General features: G+C 38.4%; 1 protein-coding gene across 1 annotated transcript in view; it reads left to right on the forward strand.

The window, feature by feature from the left end:
* The first annotated feature begins 1325 nt into the window (after positions 1-1325).
* LOC146324021 (adhesion G protein-coupled receptor D2) overlaps positions 1326-20269 on the forward strand; it is a 111793-nt gene continuing 92849 nt past the window's right edge. Inside the window, exons 1-18 of the mRNA XM_084722238.1 lie at positions 1326-1361; positions 2056-2080; positions 4114-4347; positions 4603-5244; positions 8143-8340; positions 9534-9607; positions 10091-10390; positions 10809-10920; positions 11407-11553; positions 12006-12108; positions 13846-13957; positions 14397-14452; positions 14732-14858; positions 15416-15519; positions 17272-17374; positions 19094-19247; positions 19635-19768; positions 20073-20188. Of these exons, the coding sequence (XP_084578364.1) occupies positions 1326-1361; positions 2056-2080; positions 4114-4347; positions 4603-5244; positions 8143-8340; positions 9534-9607; positions 10091-10390; positions 10809-10920; positions 11407-11553; positions 12006-12108; positions 13846-13957; positions 14397-14452; positions 14732-14858; positions 15416-15519; positions 17272-17374; positions 19094-19247; positions 19635-19768; positions 20073-20188 (2777 nt within the window). The remainder of the gene's footprint in view (positions 1362-2055; positions 2081-4113; positions 4348-4602; positions 5245-8142; positions 8341-9533; positions 9608-10090; positions 10391-10808; positions 10921-11406; positions 11554-12005; positions 12109-13845; positions 13958-14396; positions 14453-14731; positions 14859-15415; positions 15520-17271; positions 17375-19093; positions 19248-19634; positions 19769-20072; positions 20189-20269) is intronic.

Below are 20269 nucleotides of genomic sequence, written 5' to 3' on the forward strand. Positions count from 1 at the left end.
TTTGACTTTATACTTAACATTTTATAAGAAGAATGATCGTCCACTAGTGAAATGATTTGATAAGAGTCCTCGTATTTACACATACATGTTAATCTGTATAATAAATTCTTGGAAATCACAGCCGACACAATGTTATTTTTTCAGTCTGTTGTAGCTGGGCAGTGAAACCTATAAATGAAACATTTATAGATTAAAGACTATTTGAAGTTAAATTGTGGCTTCACTATTGCATTACTAGTATTGTTGGGGGGAACCCCTGGTAGTTCCTGTAGCTTAGTTTGGGAACTACTGCCATACGTGCCATCGCTCCTGTTTTTCATTGCCCTCTCTCTATTTCCTCCTGGGATCCCAATTGTCTCCTATTTCTCCTGATTTCTGACAAATGTTCACACATTCCCCCCCCCTTTTCATTGTCACAACCTGTTTCTGATACTGCGTAACATATTTAAGTCCTATACAACTCTAAAAGTCTACTGTTCCCTGCAGGACAATAATACAGCTACGCCAAACCAGACTTCCGATGAGGAACTCCTGATTTGTAAGGAAAGTTTTAAAAGAAAGGGACATGCATTTTGCAAAATTGGCCTCGTCAATTTTCTTTTAGGGGTGGGTGAAAAATGAAATGAATGAAAGCAAACTGCTGAATATTAATTTATTAATTTATGCAACTTCATCCTAGATGTATTTTGTTTGACTTATTTTGTTGTTTTCATTCTTTAAAAGTCACCAGATGACAAGGAACAGTCTCAAATGTTTTTTGTTTGAAAATCCTCCCTATTTGAGGTCTCAGACTAAAAATGAACCAGTTTACTATGATGAGCTTCTAGTTACATCCATCAAGGTTATTCCCATTTTTTTCTGTATTACGTCACTGTGCAAGCCTCTAACTTGACTAGACCCCGCATGCCACTCAAGGGTCCCTGGAGGTCCTTGAACCCTACTTTTGGTAACCCTCTATGCTGCTCCCTGCAGGTTACACCCACTCCTCCGCCTCTGTGCAGCTTCCCCTGCATCCTCCCGTCCTGCCCTCTGGATTCAGCTGCCATCAGGGTTCCCTCTGTACTTCAGTGACGGAGTGAGAAGAAAACCTACGTTGTTGAGTAACTTCACACTTGTGGAATTACCATTCTCACTTTCAGGAGTGGTTGTATGCTGCGTTCACAGACACGACGCGATTGGAATGAGAAGACGCGCAAAAAAGTTTTTAACAGGACGAATAATTCAGGTAAAAGCACAGACTAGTTTTGCTTTTCTTATGCTTGAGAAAGCATCGTACGATTAAATTCAACTTCACTCTCAGCTAATATGTTTTTTTTTCTTCCAGGATGTACTGGTTACTATTCCCCAATTTAGGCTTTCTTGTAAGTACTTGAACTCTGTATTAACGTTTTCTCTTCTCTATTTTAGACAAGAACATGTCGACTTTTAACCAGGCAGTTTTTCAGAGTCGTGTAAAACTCCCAGATCCTAATAGATATAGGAGTAAACCATAACATGTTATAATCCTATTAGTTTATCTTGTTCATGGTCTGATAGTTGTTTTCTGGCTTTGTGTATTTGGGGATTTCATATCGCCGGATTGCACGTTTTCTGTATGATTTTATTCCTAGACAACATGTTAGATATAGATTTGTTGCTAGTTTAAATGCTCGCTTTTGATTGGCTAGAAAGTCAATCAAGATTTTTTTTTTCTTCCATGACTTCAACTTTCTAAATTAATCAGCCATGTAAAATTGAAGGGAACTAATTTAACTTTTATGCTGTTGAAATGAATTATGGATTAAATTTATCAGAGTTAAATCTTGATAACCATTTGAATTTGGAACATCTTTTTTTTTCTACATTTGATGTCGAAGCACAAAAAAATGTAGTGAAGGTGTTATGTTTGAAGACAACGAGCTTGGCGGAGGAAATGCAGGTGTTCTTCGCCTCTATGTCATTATTTTCCATTAATAAGGTCAGCTGTTGTACATTGGCTTTATCTTATTAGTAAGGAAGAAATTGTTTGTTGCTTTATACCATCGTCAATGAAATAAACTTAATCTTTTGTTTCAGGTTTGTTTTCACAGCTACATATCAGGTGAGTCACTTTATGTTTCTCTTTTCAGTTAAATACCATTTTTATTCAAGACATTAAGACCAGTGTGACAGATAGCTAGCTTAGCTAGTCTGCTTGACCTAGCAAACAACCCTAACCTGAACCACTAACTAGTAAAATAGAGGTTTCACTGAGCCTAAGAGAATAACTAGCATTAAAGGTGCAATGTGTCAGAATTAGCAGGAAGTGCTGGAGCATGGAATGGGCACCAGAGCTGGGTGTGCGGGCAACAGAATTGGGCTCACAGTGAGTATGACTGGACTTGAATTCAGCCTCCAAGACTGCAGACCTGTTAGACATCAAGGAATATAGTAATGCTATTGAGCTGATTTATAGGCTCCAAGCAGGACTCTTGACTCCAGGGACAATAAAAACAAGGCAGTTGGTGACAGTAAGTTAGTAGTTGTAGCTATTCTCCTCTTGCACAATTTAATGTGACATATATCAGCTTTATGGATTGTTGGTCACTGAGCTTCCAGTGTCAAGTTTGCATTATATGTTCATGCGTGTTTGTTAATCCGCAAGTTACCTAAAAAACTTAACTTTTTTGCAGTTTGATTTTTGTGTTAGTGTTTAGTTAGTATTTTTGGTCATTTTAATTTAAAGCTAAGCTGACAAGCTAACACTAGGCTGCTACGGCTCTTTTTTTTTTTTTTTTTTTTTTTTTTCTACACCCAGTGCCTGAGAGAGCTGCCCAGTGTGAAAGGGACCAACCTACACTGTATTGTGAAAGCAAGTGCTGCTGTATGTGTTAAGTTACAAACTTATTTCACACATTTGTCTGCTGTTTTAAGCTGGGAGAAGGAGGGAGACGAGTGGACAGTTTTTGCAGCGCTGACACAGCATTGTGTGCACTACGCAAAATCCTCCCCATATCATCACACAAGGCAATCTTTTTAACTTATCTGTAGCAGAGACAGCGACATCCCGTTTATCCAGGAACACATAAAAACCTCTCTGTCATAAATCCATGAGGTTATCTGGACTGTGTGTGCGATTATAAACGAGTAGACAGGCAGAATCCCTGGGTGACCGGTGTGCTGCTTTGTTATGCCACGGGACATTGTTATACCAGTGCTTCATGGTCAGTGTACAACACAAAGCTGGCTTAAAGGCAAGCCTTCATTGGAGTGATACTGCAGGATCTCTTATTACAAAGGGCTTCTATGGAGCTGACTACTCTCCTCATAAACTTCACTGTGGTTTTCTTCATGTTAGCAGCCAGCTAGGCTAGCTCACTGGCTAACCTTGGTATTTAGAAACACCTGTGTGATTATCAAAATGATCAAAAATACTAACTAAACACTCAGACACACAATATACAGAGCAAATGGTAAAATATTAACAATATGTACAAATAAAATTTAAAACATGAAGTATTTTAATAACTTGGGGATGAAAAAGCACTCAGGTGACCATAAATGTATACTACAGGTTTGACCCTGGGTGCCAAGTGGCCAACCGTCCATAGAGTGGATATCTGTCACACTACATTGTGCAAATGGAGAATACTATCAGACTGTCTCCTCTTGAGGTACAAAGTGGTATAACAAGATTAACGAGCCGCAGCTAGCTGGTTTTAATGTGAACTTTAGGAGATACATATGCAATTCAATACACAGACGTCATAATATCAAAACTTTTTCACACTCTGTGGAAAAACTCCTCTGTTGGTATTTTTCTTTTAATTTTAATTTTTGAATGTTTTAAATAGAAATTCTTACATATTGTATTTTGAATGCTTCACTTCTTTGAAGCATTGTCATCCAAATTACTCATTTTCTTACAGACATGTCTGAATTAACTAAATCTGAATTTTAAAAGGATCAAAATAAACTCCAAGAAAAAAAAAATCAAAGTTAATTTATTTGCAGCCCATAAAATGCACACCCAAACAAACAACAACAAAAAAGTCCCAGATATGAGCTGTTAGTCAGGGTTAGCCATTTTAGTCTGAATTTTACCAATGCTATTTGGTATCTCGACTTAATTCTTCTTTTCCCTTTGTTGCACAGCTTTTACATTGGAAACCAGAACCCTGACATTCGATGATTTGTACTATGAGTATGTGCCTGATCGCCTGCAGTGGAGCCGTGCAGAGGAACTGTGCAACCAGCGCTCAGGGGCCTTAGCCACTGTCTCCAACCCAGTAGAGAACGAAGAGCTAACCAGCTTTTTAAAATCCTTGAACATCTTTCAGCCTGTGTGGATTGCCAGGAAAGTCATGACACATGTGACAAGTATGTTCAGTCTGACACTTTTTTATTAGGTATTAGCATGGCTTTTTCTTTTTTAATACTAGGCTCGCTATTTTCTCACTTACTGACAGAATGTAAAGTGGGACTGACGATGCTGCTCTACAACACTCAAAAAAGTGTTTACAGTGGGAATAGGACCACTAAGTGCAATTTTATGATTAGGTTTGATCTTTTCCGAGAGGTATGCCAGGATTTTTCCTTCATAGTAATGTCTTTTTCTTCTCTCTGTTTGGGGTGAAACCAAAGGTTCCTCCCAGACCCTGAGTCTGGAGTTCACCGGGCGCTCGGACAGGAAGTATGCTCGTCTCCTACACAAGTTCACTTCTATGGGTGCAGTGACCGTTTGCACCCGTCTCCGCTTTGACCCAAACTGCTCTGGAATTTCCACCATCTTCTCCTATTCCATCCAGTCATATATTAATGAGTTCCAGCTCCGTGCAGAACTGATCCTGGGCAAACCTGTTCAGCTGGCTTTGCTGGTCCATGGTATTCATGGACCTTACCGAGAAGCCTTCGACCATGACGGCTCCTGGCACTCAGTGTGTGTTTCTTGGAGCCAGGATGGTGGACGATGGGCACTATTTACTCATGGCCTTGTGGTCTCTAGAGGTGCTGGCCTAAATAGTTCTGACAGCATTGGCCGTGACGGCCTTTTCATTATCGGGCAGGAGCAGGACACCTTTGGGGGCTCTTTTAAGAAGGATGAGTCATTCTCAGGGAGCATCACAGAGCTGCACATATGGGATCGGGTACTGAACACCAGCGAAATCTACACCATGGAAAAGCAGTGTTCACCCATTTCCTCTGGGCTGGTGTTCAAGTGGAGTGGAGCAGCCATGGAAATAGAGCCCTCCCTCATGAAGCTGTGGAGAAACAACCCATGTCAAGGTACATTTGTTAAGATACAGGGAAGTACAGGAACACTTTTCACCATGAAATACAGAAGAGACTCCAATCTATACACAAGGTCCAGGGGTATAGTTAAGCATTACTTTCAAATTCTGTTTACAGTTTAGGTAGTTTGGCACAGGGGCTGGGTGGGGTTGCTATGCAGAAAAAAACAAAAAACAATCACATAGAGACCATTTGACAGTCATTTTGGACTACTCACTTTTCAGCAACATGCCAAGATCTGAGCTGGCCTGGTGTAGATAACTCCACCCATCTGGCATTCCAGATACAACCAGACCCAAATCTGCTCTGTCTCTGTTTCATCTTCTTTTACATCCACAGTGCTTTAATCTAACTGTTAATTAGGCCCAGTCATGGTGTGGCAGCTTGACAAATCAGTCTGCACTTTAACTGTAATACCAAGCATTGAATTAAAACCAAAGAAAAACAAAAGAGCAATCATTCTGTTCACTATGATAAATGACCTATTAAGTTTATCATATATGCAAGCAGCAGCTTCTATGTAAATTGAGTGACATTATTAGGCCAAACTACACTGGTTATTGTGCACCACACAGCTGTGTTATGTAGGAAAATATAAATATCACTTTCTGGTTTGGTATTGGCAGGTATTCATTACTAAATGACTCACATTGGGATCAGCAAAAAAGCTTGATCAGGATATCCCTAATCCTTCTTTGGCAAACCTACATATGTGCAGTAAAGAATCACAGACACACTCACACTTTCTGGCACTTAAAACTGCTGGAAGTTTAATGAGATTGAAGGAAAGAGGAGATTTTTGTCTCTTGCTCTCTCTTTCTTCCACTCTCCAGTGAATAGGGGAGACGGTGACCAAGTTGTAATTGGAAGAGGTTCCTAATGGTTCTTGTAAATGTTTTGTGACTCACGTCACTCTGAATCCCACCCTTCAAAACAAACTTCTCCCGTTCTGACATCATGCTCCCCAGTGAGCGATGAGAGTCCAGAGCCTTGTCTCCCCCTCCTGGAACTGAACATGCAGCAAGGATAGTGAGCTTGCATTTCTTCAGTGATTTTCAGTTGCTTTGGAGAAATAAATTTGTTGATCTGTTAAAGATCAACTTACAAACAGAGTAAGGGTTTGTGTATAGTAGCTGCTGAAAGACTGACTGTTGCCAAGATTGATCCTTCAGTCTTTCAGTAACATGATGTTAACCAACATGGAGGTACCTAGTACCTGTTCCTGTAACAAAAGTGCCATATTCAGTCATTGCGACAGCATCCATTTCTACCAAAGTATCTTAGTTGTACACTAGCATAGGGACAGCAGGTCAGAAAACACTTATCATCATTTTATACGCACTGACAACTTGCTCAGTAAAACTTCTTGGCTGAGGGAGTGTTGGCTTAACACAAGAGATAATGTTTTGGGAAAAAGTGATGTTGGGAAATTCTTTATGTTATAATGCTTTTTAGTTTTCATTTTGACATATTGTCATGTGACATCTTATGTTGATGATGGTTCTCAGTCATTTACAGCTGACAAATGCACCTCCTTCCTCTCATTCTTCCAAACCAAAATAGATGACAAAAAAAATGGACTCAGCCCTGACATCCCCAATAACTTTAGGCCAATCTCCAACCTACCCTTCCTGTCAAAAGTACTGGAACGTGCTGTTGCCTCCCAACTGAAAGACCACCTCTCTGCCAATAACATGTATGAAACATTTCAATCCGGATTCCGATCAAACCACAGTACTGAAACTGCTCTCCTCAAAATTACCAACGACCTCCTTCTAACCTCAACATCCTCATCCTCCTCGACCTCGGTGCTGCCTTCGACACCATCAACCATTCCATCCTTCTCACCCGGCTTCAAACAGTCTTCAACATCACCAGCATTGCCCTAAACTGGTTCAAGTCATATCTTTCTAACAGACTTCAATTCATCTCCATCAACAACTGCAAATCCCCCACTGCTCCCCTCCCCCAAGGTGTCCCCCAAAGTTCAGTTTTCAGCCCCCTCCTCTTGATTCTGTATTTGTTCCGTCTTGGTCACATTATCCGCCGTCATGGGTCTCCAGTTCCACTGCTTCGCTGATGATATCCAGCTCCTCATCTCCACCAAGACAATCTCCACTGCCACCCACTCTACCCTGACTAACTGCATCACTGAAATAAAATCCTGGCTTCAAATCAATTTGCTCAAACTAAACTGCGACAAATCTGAAATAATCATCATTGGTCCAAAAGCACTCACCACCGCACCCATGACCACATCACCCCCATCCGGCTGCCCATCCCCCAGAGAATTCATTTCAAAATCCTCCTAATCACATACAAAATCCTAAATAACCTGCCCCCCCCCATCTGTCTGAACTTCTTCACCGACACACTCCGCTCTGCTGATGCTAATCTCCTGTCCCCACTCATCCGGACTAAGTACAAATCCTGGGGGGACAGAGCCTTCTCCATCACTGCTCCCACCCTCTGGAACTCACTCCCCAAAGCCATCAGATATTCGCCCTCTCTCCCCATATTCAAAAAATTGCTCAAGACTCACCTGTTCAACACTGCTTTCAACCACTGACAGTTTCTTCTCCTCATCCCTTGTTTGTTTTTTTCTTTTTTTGTTGTTTGCTATATTGTTGTATGCTGTTTCTTCCTTTCTCTTTTCTTTTTTGTCCAGTGTCTGAGTATTTTGAAAAGCGCTATATAAGTATAAGGAATTATTATTAATTATGGTGTTGTGCCCGATTGAATTACATCTTGACAAGCTTTTTAATTTTTAAGCCTTTTGAAGTGTGGTATTATCCACATTACTGTCACTGGACATGGTATTCAGTCTTGATGTGTCTGTTTCATTTTCAAAAACTTAATATTAAGAATAACCTTCACCATTTCCTTCACTAGGAAACATCACTGTCTTAACAAATTCGTTCTTGGATTCCCTCCGGGACGGCAAGCCTTTGCAAAACCAAACACTGACCTTTGAGGTGATCCACAGATCTCAGTCTGATGAGGATTGTGGCGTCTTTGACCCTGTTATTGGGAACTTGGACTCAGCCAAGTGTGACTCATTCAGAGGGGCTGTCTGCCAGTTTAAGAAAGGTACCAATAATGATGTAAATTAATTTTAATGTATTATATTTTAGATGTAACATGATGGTTTGCTGCTGATCTGCAGTATCTAACCTTGAGAGACCATTACAAAATAACATTACCTGGACTTTCAATCCAATATGATAGTGTTGTAATGAATATAACCATTTCCTAATTTATAGCAATAAGTTGGGATGTCATGTAAAACGTAAATAAAAACAGAATGCAATGATTTCCAAAAACCTTTTGACCTATATTCAATCGAATACAGTACAAATACAAGATATTTAATGTTCAAACTAATTAATTTTATTGGTTTTTGTAAATATATACTCATTCTGAATTTGCCTGCAACATGTTCCAAAAAAGTCAGGACAGGGGCATGTTTACTGTTGTGATATGTCATCTTCTCTTTTAACCACGTTCAGTAAGCACTGAAGTTTTGAAAGGGAAATTCTTTCTGACTCTTTATGACTTATGGTGCTCAACAGTCCAGAGTCTCTGTTGTTGTATTTTTTGCATTATTTTTTTATAAAGTGCTCCAGAGCCCATGTACTATCCTTTAAACAATTATGTGGGTTTTTAATGCAGTTTTTAATGCAGTGCCGCCTGAGAGCTCAGCGATTACAGGAATTATGTGCAGAGATTTCTTTGGATTTTCTGAGTCTTTTAATGATACTGTAGATTGCAGATGTGAAATCCCTAAATTTCTTTATTCTCAGTTTGGTGTTGAGAAACATTGGTCTTAAATTGTTGGACTGTTTTCCCATGCAGTTTTTCATAAAGTGAAAATTAATAGCCAATCACGATATTGTCACATCTTACTCATTAACCCGTTTACTTTTTGGATGTTCTGAAAATATGTTTTTTGAGCATTCCACACCTTTTCCAGTATATTATGGCCCGTATCTCAACTTTAAAAAAAATGTGTTACAGGCATCCAATTCAGAATGTATATATATTTACAAAAAATAAAGTTTATCAATGGAACATTAAATATTTAATATACTGAATTTTGTTTTTATTCATGTTTTACACAATGTCCCAACTTTTTTGTAATGGAGGTTGTCTGATAAGATTTTTTAGGTTGTTAACACTGTGTCATCATAGCAGAGTGTTGAATCTATGGAAATGGCTGTAGTGTGTTGTGTTTTTCTGTAATGTATTTCATGTATTATGTTTGTGTCTGTTTCTGTCTGCAGATGGGCTGGATGTTATCACTTTACCAAAGACACCATTATTCAGTAGATTGAGCAAGGATCCTCGGACCAAACCTGTGAGTTGGGCAGTTTGCATGTCAAATATTTTCACTTAAGTGGTCCAGTGTGATAAACTAATAAGAACTAACCTTGGTGATATTAGTGCAGAGGCAGTTCAATACAAAGAAGACATGTACATTTATGTGGTAAAAAGATAAAATAATTTCCCAATTTTGCAGCCACACAGATATTATGAACATAAATTTCGTCTGTGGTATTGAGGAAATGTTGACCATGTATAATGTAGAATCTGTGTCTTTCAAAGAAGCTCAGTATTATGTGTCTGATACCAGACATGCAAATACTGGAAAGTCATAAATGTAAAGTACTGTCTTAATTCAAAAATTCATCTTATAGTAATCTTAGGAGCATAATAAGTTTCTGATTAACTTTCTCAGTACTGTCAGGACTAACTTACATGGAATTAGCCACAGTACAGTGTAACCCTCTTTCTCCAGGTAATAAAATTGAAAATATTTATCTATCCTTCTTTTACTCAGGTAATGGATGAGCTGAGTGATAATATGTCTTGGGACAGAGATGTAACCTTGCTGCAGCAGCTGACTCAGGCTGTTCTGCATATGTTGGAGGCCGGTGGGCCAAACCTCCTCACCCCCAGTGATGTCCTCTACCTCACCCAGATGATTGAGATGGACCTGACTGCACTGGCTAGCACTCACTCTGCTGGAGTTGATGCAGCAGAGGTCATGGTGTCCATAGCTACCAATTATGTAAAAATGGCGAGTTTGATGCTGGAGCCCCACATGGCTACACAGTGGATGAGCCAGACTGAGGATGGGGTGAGGGTTTTGTTTCTCCCCAAAAATTTCTCTAAGGGTTAATTTATCTGCAGTGTGCTGTTACGATCAGATTCATTTTTGTCCCCCAGTAATGCCCTAAAATAACAGCTTAAGTGCACCATGGGAAGTACAGTTAGCATTGGATTGTCACCAAGCAAACTGTGGAAATTCTGTCTAACCAGGCAGAAAAAATAAACCAAAGATATTTCTGGGTTTTATGGAAGAATTTTATTTGTAACTTGGATTCAGTTCAACAGTTGCTTTTAACTTAATGCCTCCCACTATGTTTATATTGCATAATTAGTTCCATTTCAAGGGTAAAATAAATTTCTCAACTTTATTAATCCTGGAAAGTTGTCCTTTCTCTTTCACTATCTCAGTCTGACTTTTTGTTGTTTGGTTTTTATTTGTTGTACAGGTCAGCGTGGGGCCATTTACTATTGTCAAGAGCATTGACAGTCTCACTGAAACACTTGCAGACATGTTATCTGCTGAGGGAAGAGGCTTCACTCTTTCTACCAAAAACATAGGTAATAAAAATCTATTCAAAGATAATATTGATTATCCATCTGTGTTATGCTGAAAATCCAGGAGGCACAGTTTCAGTGGTGATAGAAGTTGATGGAGAAACTTAAGAAAGATGAAAAACAAGATTTCAAAGGAGAACATTTTATTCACAAAACTTACTTAGACATTTCACTTGAAGAAAAACGTCAGCACTCTTGTGTCGTGGAGGTTGAAACAATATTGTAATATCTATTCTTTTTTAGTTTATGACTTTATAAGTTTTATTGCACTCATTCAGCTCCTTGTTTTTGTAATGGTTACATGTTCAGAATCCAGGGAATATTTTTTAATACACTGTCTTCAAGTCTACCATATAGACTGGCTCAAACCATTGGTAGCTCTTGGCTTGAATAGATAAATAAAAAAGATTCTTACATTTCTACTCATTTTTACTATTATTCTTAATCTGTCTTCATTGTATTGGGTTCCTCTACCGTCTTTGTTGCCAGATGTGTACATGAAGTGGCAGAGGCTGTCTGAAGAGAGCTGTTGTCAAGTCTTCAAGCCATCTGTGGTCGGCTCTCACACCATCAGCAGCAGTGGTCAGGATGAGTTGCTTATCCCTGACACTGAGCTCCAGAGACTACACACACTGGGTAGGAAACACACACACACAGAGACACGAAAATGCACTTGTCATAGAGGCTAACCCAAATGAGAATGAAAAACATATTTGTCCATATGCTCAAATTTTAATTGCCATTTTTGCCACTGTCTTATGGCTAAAGGATCGACTTAAAAATACATCCTTCAAGCAGATGTAATGTAATGTGACCACACAAGGATTCTGTCTAGTCACATTTAAATGGTATTTAATGCTTATGTATACGTGATTACATAAAATAAAGATATTAACTGAATGAACTCGTACTCAAGTAGACACATTCTTTGCTGTAGAACTTTTTTTTGCTAGGACATTTTGGAAACTTCAAGGATAAATGTAACTCCTTGTAACTGAAGGATGTGTTTGAATCAGGCAGTTATCGGAATGAATGTGTGAAAGGAAAAAAATAAATCTGCTTTTCTCCTTCTCTCTCTCTCTAACCAGGATATAAAGAATTGATGTTTATTCATACCCACTACAGCCATCTGAGTGAGGTCGTGTCTGGAGCAGAGGAGCCTCCACTGAGTCACGAAGAGAAAGTAGAAAGGTAGTTTGGCTGTTATTTTCTTTTATGTTCTTTAAATGTTGCAAGAAACAAACACGCTAAGCGTCACAGCATATTATATTTGCAATATAAATAAAAACAATAGCTCAGCACTTCTAGAAAGCAATTATTACAAACATCTAATCAGCAGAAATCACAGCATTTGGCATCAGATACAGTAAAAGCACAAATACTTTCGTCATTAAAAATGGCACATATGCTCAAATTTAAGCTCATACCAAATTTAAGTTAAGGCAATGGAATTGTCACTGCCTCTGATCATTTATAATCAAAATATGCAACACTGTGAACACATTTAGTGTACTCCTAAATTTGGGCAGGCTTGCAAATCAAACTTGAACCAAAATAAAAAATGAAACCAAACAAAAAATGTTAATCAAAAAATTAACTTGTCTGCCCTGGTCTCAACCAAGTAAGGTGTGCTTGCTTTTTTTTTTTTTTTTTTGAAAGAGTAGGGATCATTCGCATAGTTGATACCAGTAGTTTGAATTTGAAGTGTAACTTGCAGGTTGGAGCCTCCAGTGAATTGATATCATATGAAATGATGTAGAAACTTTATTTAAAAAAAAGAAGAAGAAGAAGAAAAAGAAAACATATATGCAGACTACAGTGACTTCTGGAGCAGTTTTTGTGAGAGAATTTTACTTCCACATCTAAAAATGACAAACTGGAAATGATGTAGATTAAGGCAGACATTACCTTGACATTAACATGAATAAATAACAATGTCAATGCTAGCTTTGTCTCTGAAAAGGTTGAAAATGTATATTCATATGAATATGATGGACCACAACCTTATGATTTTGAGCCTACTAGGTGTCAAATAGACCAGGAACAGAACAAGGTTAGGACATAATGGTCACAGGAGAGAAACTGATTTGTGGTGTGAGGAGAATCAGCAGAGAACCGGCCAGGTGTCTTGGTGAGTGAATGGTGTTGGCTAACAGTTAGTCCTGTGTTCAGCTCATGTTCGAGTATCAGCTTTTATCAGTCCTATCTCACATTGCCTTCTGTAAATTGACACACAGCGCTATAGTGGTGAGAAAGAGAGGGTGAGGGAGAGAGTGACATAGGGACGGAGACTGAGACAGAGAGGGAGAGGGGAGAGAGATGGAGAGGGATGGACACTGAGAGAGAAGGGAGAGAGGGGAGGAGATGAATGACAGTTCCCTGATAAATTTTTTGTTTGTTAGGTGCTTGTGTGGTCACTCTTCACCTGCACAAAATACACCCGGCATGGGAGCCTTTGCCCGTTCTTCTCCTGTCAGGAAAACAGTGGTCTCAATGTCCTGACAGGGAGGAGTTTGTGCACCTGTAGCATAAACAATGATTTGTGATGTGAAATGCACTGTAAAACTAGCTAAACAATACCAGCTCAGTGAAAGACAATCGCTCAAATTCAATAATACCTACTTTTGCACATTGGTCAGTGGCAGACTCAGACACAGCAACTTCCTCTTAATACATAATATGACACATTTGGAAAAAAAAGGTGTTTTTAAGAGCCTTGCTCAAACAGACCACGGTTTCCTCTGAATTTTTTGTCCTTATGTCTAAAGAATCTTAAATTAAGTTTTAAACTTGCCATTTTACAAAAAGTTACATATAAATTTCATTAAGGAATTTAACCTGTGAGTTACACTTACATAAGCTTTTCATGTATTTATGACCTTTAAGTTGTGAGACAGATGAAGTGTTAATCATTGTCTACTTTCCCAGAATCCTCCCCGGTCACCTGGCTTCTGCTGTCATATCAGCCACCGTCCGTGATGCCTCCAAGGCCCAAACCATCCCTGTGGCCGTCGAGTACACCCTTTCCTCATTACATGTGGTATAGTCCATTGTACAGCGGGGTGAATATTAAGCCCATGATATCAATTATACATTTGGACATGATGACTGATTGGACAAGGAATCCATTTTAGTCTGGAACAGACAGACTGCGTGTTGATAGTTGAGTAAAAAAAATCGTGTGTGAGGTTTAAGGATGCTAAATTGGATGGACTGATGGATTTTTCAGGGTACAATTTGTTCTTTTGAAATTTCTCAAAACATTTACTTACAGGTTGAAACAGAAATCCATGCTGATATCAGATATTATATAAAAAGCAGCAAATGCAATATGAAACTACACAGAATTTTTCATTTCCCAGCAAGCAGCACATGGGTTTCATCCATGTCGCTTTTGTTGGTTAGAGTCCAAGGTAATTTATTAAGGGTGAAATAGTCAGAGAAGGAAAACAAGTGCAAACACGTGTTTCTGTTTCTAGGTGGAGTATTCACAGCGTGTTACTCCTGTCTGTGCCTTTTGGAATTTCAGCTTGATGTAAGTTACCGACAACACAATTACATAAACAGCCCTGATGAAGTATTATTGCGATAGTGATTGAAGCTGTTGGGTCAGTCATGAAGAGGTGGTGTGTTACTGTGCCATGTAAAATTTTGTATATGTACTTATGTTGTGCTTCATTCCAAATAGTTCATATATGTGTATGCGTGTGTGCGCGTGTTAAATTGACCATATTTAATACTGAAAATGTGTCTTCTTTCTGAGACAAATTAAGTGTGTGTTTGTGTGTCTGTGCTTGTGTTTTGTGCTGTACAGGCATAATCATACCAATAGCTGGTCCAGTGATGGTTGCAGGATGACCTCTGCCAGCTCTGGTGTGACTTCCTGTCTGTGTAATCACACCACCAACTTTGCAGTGCTGATGAATTACCTGGAGTCGAAGGTAACTAATGAAATATGTTGAAATGCAGTGAGTGAAATCCCACATACTGAATTAGAGGTTGCAAGATAGAAAATGGAAAGTAGACCTTGAATTAAAAAAGTGGTTAAGGTTATGAGTATTGTGGTGAAATTTTAGAACTTGTAATTTTAATGATTATGTGCTATGAGCGTGACAACTTACATATTGAGCCCTAATGCTCCTGATGTGAAATCTATATCTGGCTCGTAATTTTTTACCTCTAAAATTGTGGCTAGGATTTGGAGCACATATTAACCAGCACGTGTTGTAGAATGCTTTAGTAGAAATGTTCCTTTTTGTCTATCCAAAGTTAATAGAAGGTAGCAAAAAACACCAAAAGCAAAACCAGCTGCAGCACTTTGATAATTTTAAATTGTACTTTTTTAGCTTTTCACAAATTCAGCTATGAGGCAGGGAATCAGTGTCTTTAAGAAGGCGCCGGATGGCTCAAACCTATGATATTGTGATGACATTTTCCCCTCTTTCTCTTTTCTCTTTTTATCGCTGTCTCACACACCTACTTCTCCCCTCTGCCCTAGTGGAGTCCTGAGGAAGAGCTTATTTTGACCAAGCTGACGTTCATTGGCTGTGGTGCATCTCTCTGTGCACTGGTGGTGACTTTAATGCTGTTCACTGTGCTGGAGTGAGTATTTAATTTTCGTGTCTGTCCTACCTAGGATGCCAGCCCCTTTTTCTTTGCAGAAAACATTGAGCTACACTAGCTTGGCTATATATTTATCAGCGTGGCTACAGTTCCGTAAAATGTTGTAAATTCACATTTACCAGTAGAAGTATTAAATAGTCTAAAATTCTGGTAGGGAAGGTCTTAAATGTTTTTGTTTATTAAATGCTATAATGGTGGTCTGCACCACTACAAGTGCCTGTTGACTGTATCTATTGTCCTGTTACAGTCTCATTTTGTCTTACTTGTAATTTTGAACTGACAATATGTATTTATTCAGAAGACTGTTTGTCAAACTTTGCAATTTGTTTATTTACTTGTGAAATTTGGATCTTAGTTGATCCACCAATCTAATTGTATCATTAAAATGTAAATGCATTTAAATGCAAATTAGTTATTGCTGCACATCATACATTTTATTTTGTGTGTTTGGACTAACAGGGAAACCACTTGTAAAGTTTATGGTATTTTGTAAACATAGATATGCTGAAATTAATCTTGCCATCCACCTTGTATATACGCCACCATCAGATCTCCTCATGGGGCATGTAATACTGTCTCCCATAGCCTAAAATGAGAGACATAACTTATTGACACTGTATTATCTGTGCTGTGTTCCTAAGGCTGCTATGAGTATTGACTAGTGCTAATCCAGTAATTACTGTGGTCTACATGTGAGTCCACTCTGAAGGTTTATGGTGACATCCTGCAGCTGTTAATTAACATTAGGGTCACTGAGGGATCACAGTCAGCTGGAGAGAAGCCACCCTGACGATTTACAACCATCCCAAAATCAGAATGCAGCCATGCATGTCGCACACATGCTGGTGTATGATGTACATGCATTTGTGTACTTAAATATACACACATCACACACACAACACATACCCACACACAGCCAAAAGTGAAGGTACACAGGCCCATAGATGTATGCATAATCAGACCATGAAATTATGGTGGTCAGGAGCAATGATGCAGATAGGAAATTAGTCTAAATAGACTGAACCCATCAGGAGGTAATGAGAAGCTCTTCAGCTCCTTTATTTTTTAGTCTAGATTCAGCTGTCTGTTTCTTTTTATATGTTACAACCAGAAATCTTGAACTCAAATGGAAATATGTAACTCACTGATGCCATCTAAAGACAGTATACTGTATTTGTTTGTCTCCAGAGATGGTGTAATGCAATATATCTATATATATCAATCAAAATGGTGAAAAGTGTAGAACAAATAGAATCCATAAATTGATTCAAAATTGATCAAAGTCATGTCATTTTGTAGCATGGGATATTGCTGAATTTCATCCCTCTAGTGATGGAAATATTGATCTTATCAGCCCAACACTGTGGTACAGAATCAAATATCTTGACAACTATTGGATGGCTTGCTGTTTGGAACAGACAGGCGTAGCTGTAGAGGATGAATCCCAACACTACCACTCAGCTCAAGGCTTAGCTGAGAATAAATACAGCTCAGATAAACTAAGTGTAAAATGTTTTAAATGGTTAAAATGGTTTTGAATTAATTGACCGTGTCAATGAAAGTCCCCCCTTATTAGATAAAATTATGGTCTTTACTTATAATTGGCCACTTGCATGAACTTCTTGTTAGGTTAGTAACCAAATGTATGTAATGTGCTTGAAAATGTACCATTTTTTTTAACTAACATGCTATCATGAGTGTTGATATCATGAGTTCTTTCTTCTTCCATAGCATCCCCAAATCTGACAGGACGTCCATCCATAAGAACCTGTTCATCTCACTGATCTGTGCCCAAGTAATTCTTCTTTGCAGCGGCTCAGCCATTCACAATAAGGTATAGAAAGACTAAAACTTTTGTTTTATTTAACAATAATGATTTAATTTTCTTATACCAAGCAGTAAACTGAGGACAAATGAAACTGAATGAATGAACAGTAAGACAGCGCCCATTTACTGATCACTTACAGATATGCTTTGCATGAAAAATCATCAGTCAGATGATGAATGTGAGAGGAAATTAACAAAAGATAGTTTTTTTTTTTCTTTTTTTTTGCACAAGTTTAAATATTGGAATTTTATGTTCTCCAAACTTATTTTCACAATCAAATTAACTCAATATCAATCAAAATCTCACAAATGTCTTTTAATATTGTAATCCTTTCAATACCCATTTCTTTACTACTGATTGCAAATGCAGTACAAGCTTTCATTAGCTAGATTGTGAAATTTGAACACCCACCTGTACATTTAAATGTTAACCCACAGCACTATGTTTTAAATAGCTACGTTAATGAGACTTGAAATCCAAATCCATACAGGGCTTCTTAGTGAAGCAAACTGTTGGATGTTGGATGTTACATAAGTGGCCATTAATGTCATACCTATCAGCGAGAACACATGGTTCAGTCTCTCAATGGTCACCCAATGGCCTGTAGTTGGTTTGACCCCTGGTCCTTTGACCTCAGGTCATGTCAGGGTGGGCTTTATCCCTGGGGGCAGCTGGCCGCTTGTTGGAAATTCATCAGATGCTTTCATATGTGTATATATAAGCTGACTGACCATTTTTCAGATTTTAACAAGGTTTTTACCATATGGTTTGGTGACACTTCAGAGCTTTTTACAGTGAATTACTCTGAGGGGTGTTTTGCTGGGATTTAATCTGCAATGTAATAAGTATTTTATGGTCTTTACTTGTTGTTAATATTACCATTATTTGTATATAAATTCTTTACATTCTCCTTTTTATCATCCGCCAAATTTCATGTTTTATTATTATTTTTTAAATTATTTTATTTCATCTAATGTTGTCAAATAAGAATAAACACAATTTATTTACAACTCAATCTTTAGTTTATGTCCTCTGTCAAATCTGTTACATTATTAAAAAGAAAGGACATTTTCTTAAGATAGAGTACTTTTTGAATAAGCATGCATCAACAATAATTTGGGATTGTAAATGGTATAAATGGGATATTGGTGACCACTGGCACCTCATTCATCACCTATGATCATTAGCTGCCCTCAACCAATCTGTCAACAACAAATAGTTCTTTAACCTCTGACAGTTTGTGTGTGTGTGTGTGTGTGTGTGTGTGTGTGTGTGTGTGTGTGTGTGTGTGTGTGTGTGTGTGTGTGTGTTTCAGTTTGCAAGCCACTGGTATCTTTTATTGACAGCTGAAAAGTGAAATACTTCATATCTGCTCTGCTCTAAATTCTTCTTCTACAGTTGATTCTTGTTTGTTTGGCAGTCATGCACTTGTATTTCTGAATACCAAATTGTTAAGTTTTAATTTTCAAAATATAGCCTTTTTGTAAAATTTACAAAACATGCATGTATAGATCCCTGATGAAAACCTGACATTTTTTACTTTTTTTGTTTCATTTTTTGGTGGCAGACAGTTTCATCCCCAGATTATGCCCCTTGCTGCCCCCACATATACCCTACCAAAAAGACAAGTTGCTTGGTATGTTTGTCAGGAGCCTAACCTTAATGCTTGGAATATGAAATGTAAAACCCGTATCTGTCTGTATGCCTGTGCTGTTGTGTCTCTAGGTGGCATGTACTCTTGTGGCAGCGCTGCTCCATCTCTTTTTCATGGCAGCATTTAGCTGGATGCTGGTGGAGGGTCTGCTGCTCTGGAGCAAGGTGGTTGCAGTCAACCTAAGTGAGGACAGACACATGAAGTATTACTATCTCATCGGCTGGGGTACGACGGCTTAGCTACGGCTAAAAAAATGTGCTAGAACTTTGTTCTAAAGGATATTGTAATCTAATGACAAAGACAATGACAAAAATCATGGATTTAAATCCAACATAGAGTCAGATTCCCTTAGTTTTTTATTAAATCCTCTTTTTGATTGAAACAAACCTGATATAAATTTATTTTATACACCTTAGTTGTAGGAAGCAGGAAATAATACTTTTATGTAATTAAAACAGATTTTTACTTTGATGCTTGTGACCATTTTTATTACAGTGGTCTCTTAGTATATCTTCTGTCTCTTCCTCTTTCTGATTGTCTATTTTTTCTCTCCTTTATTCTTGTCCTTGTCTGTTTTTTTCTTATTTCCACCCCCTCCCTCCCTCCCTCTAGGTCTGCCAGTGCTGATAGTCACCATCACGCTGGCATCAGCCTCAGGCAAATATTCGGCCGATGGCTACTGTTGGCTCAGTGTCCAGAACGGTGTTATCTGGGGCTTCGCTGGGCCTGTCATCTTCATCATCATGGTCAGCAAATTAAATCCTAATCATATCTCGTAGTCTGTTCGGGCTGAAATTGTTAAAATACAAATATAATGTGTGTTCAGCCATTTTTGTACCACAGTTTTTAGACAGCAGTAATGTACAATTGTTTATACTTCTGTAATCCTTCTTCCTTTTGTCTCCCACAATCTCATGTCAACTTGAATATCTCCACTCTTTGTAGTACTTTTGTCTTTTTTTCTTTACCCTCTCATCTCAGTGCACCTCTTTTGTGCTCATCTCTCTGTCATTTTCAACCTCTCATTTCTTTATGTTCCCCTTATTTCAGGTGAATATCATGGTACTGACCAGAGTAGTGGTCATCACCATCTCCACAGCCAAGAGAAGGTCCATCATGTTGGCCATGGGCACCAGTCCTGCTGAACAAGCCTATGAGCAAATGAGGTACAAACCACAAGGAGGCGCCATTTATCCTCTTTTTTAAGATAATTCACCTGGGCCACAGGCCTTGGAGCAGATGAGCTG

Source organism: Lutjanus erythropterus, chromosome 7, assembly GCF_056507025.1.
Source record: "Lutjanus erythropterus isolate fLutEry1 chromosome 7, fLutEry1.hap2, whole genome shotgun sequence".
NCBI classification, from domain to species: Eukaryota; Metazoa; Chordata; class Actinopteri; order Lutjaniformes; family Lutjanidae; genus Lutjanus; species Lutjanus erythropterus.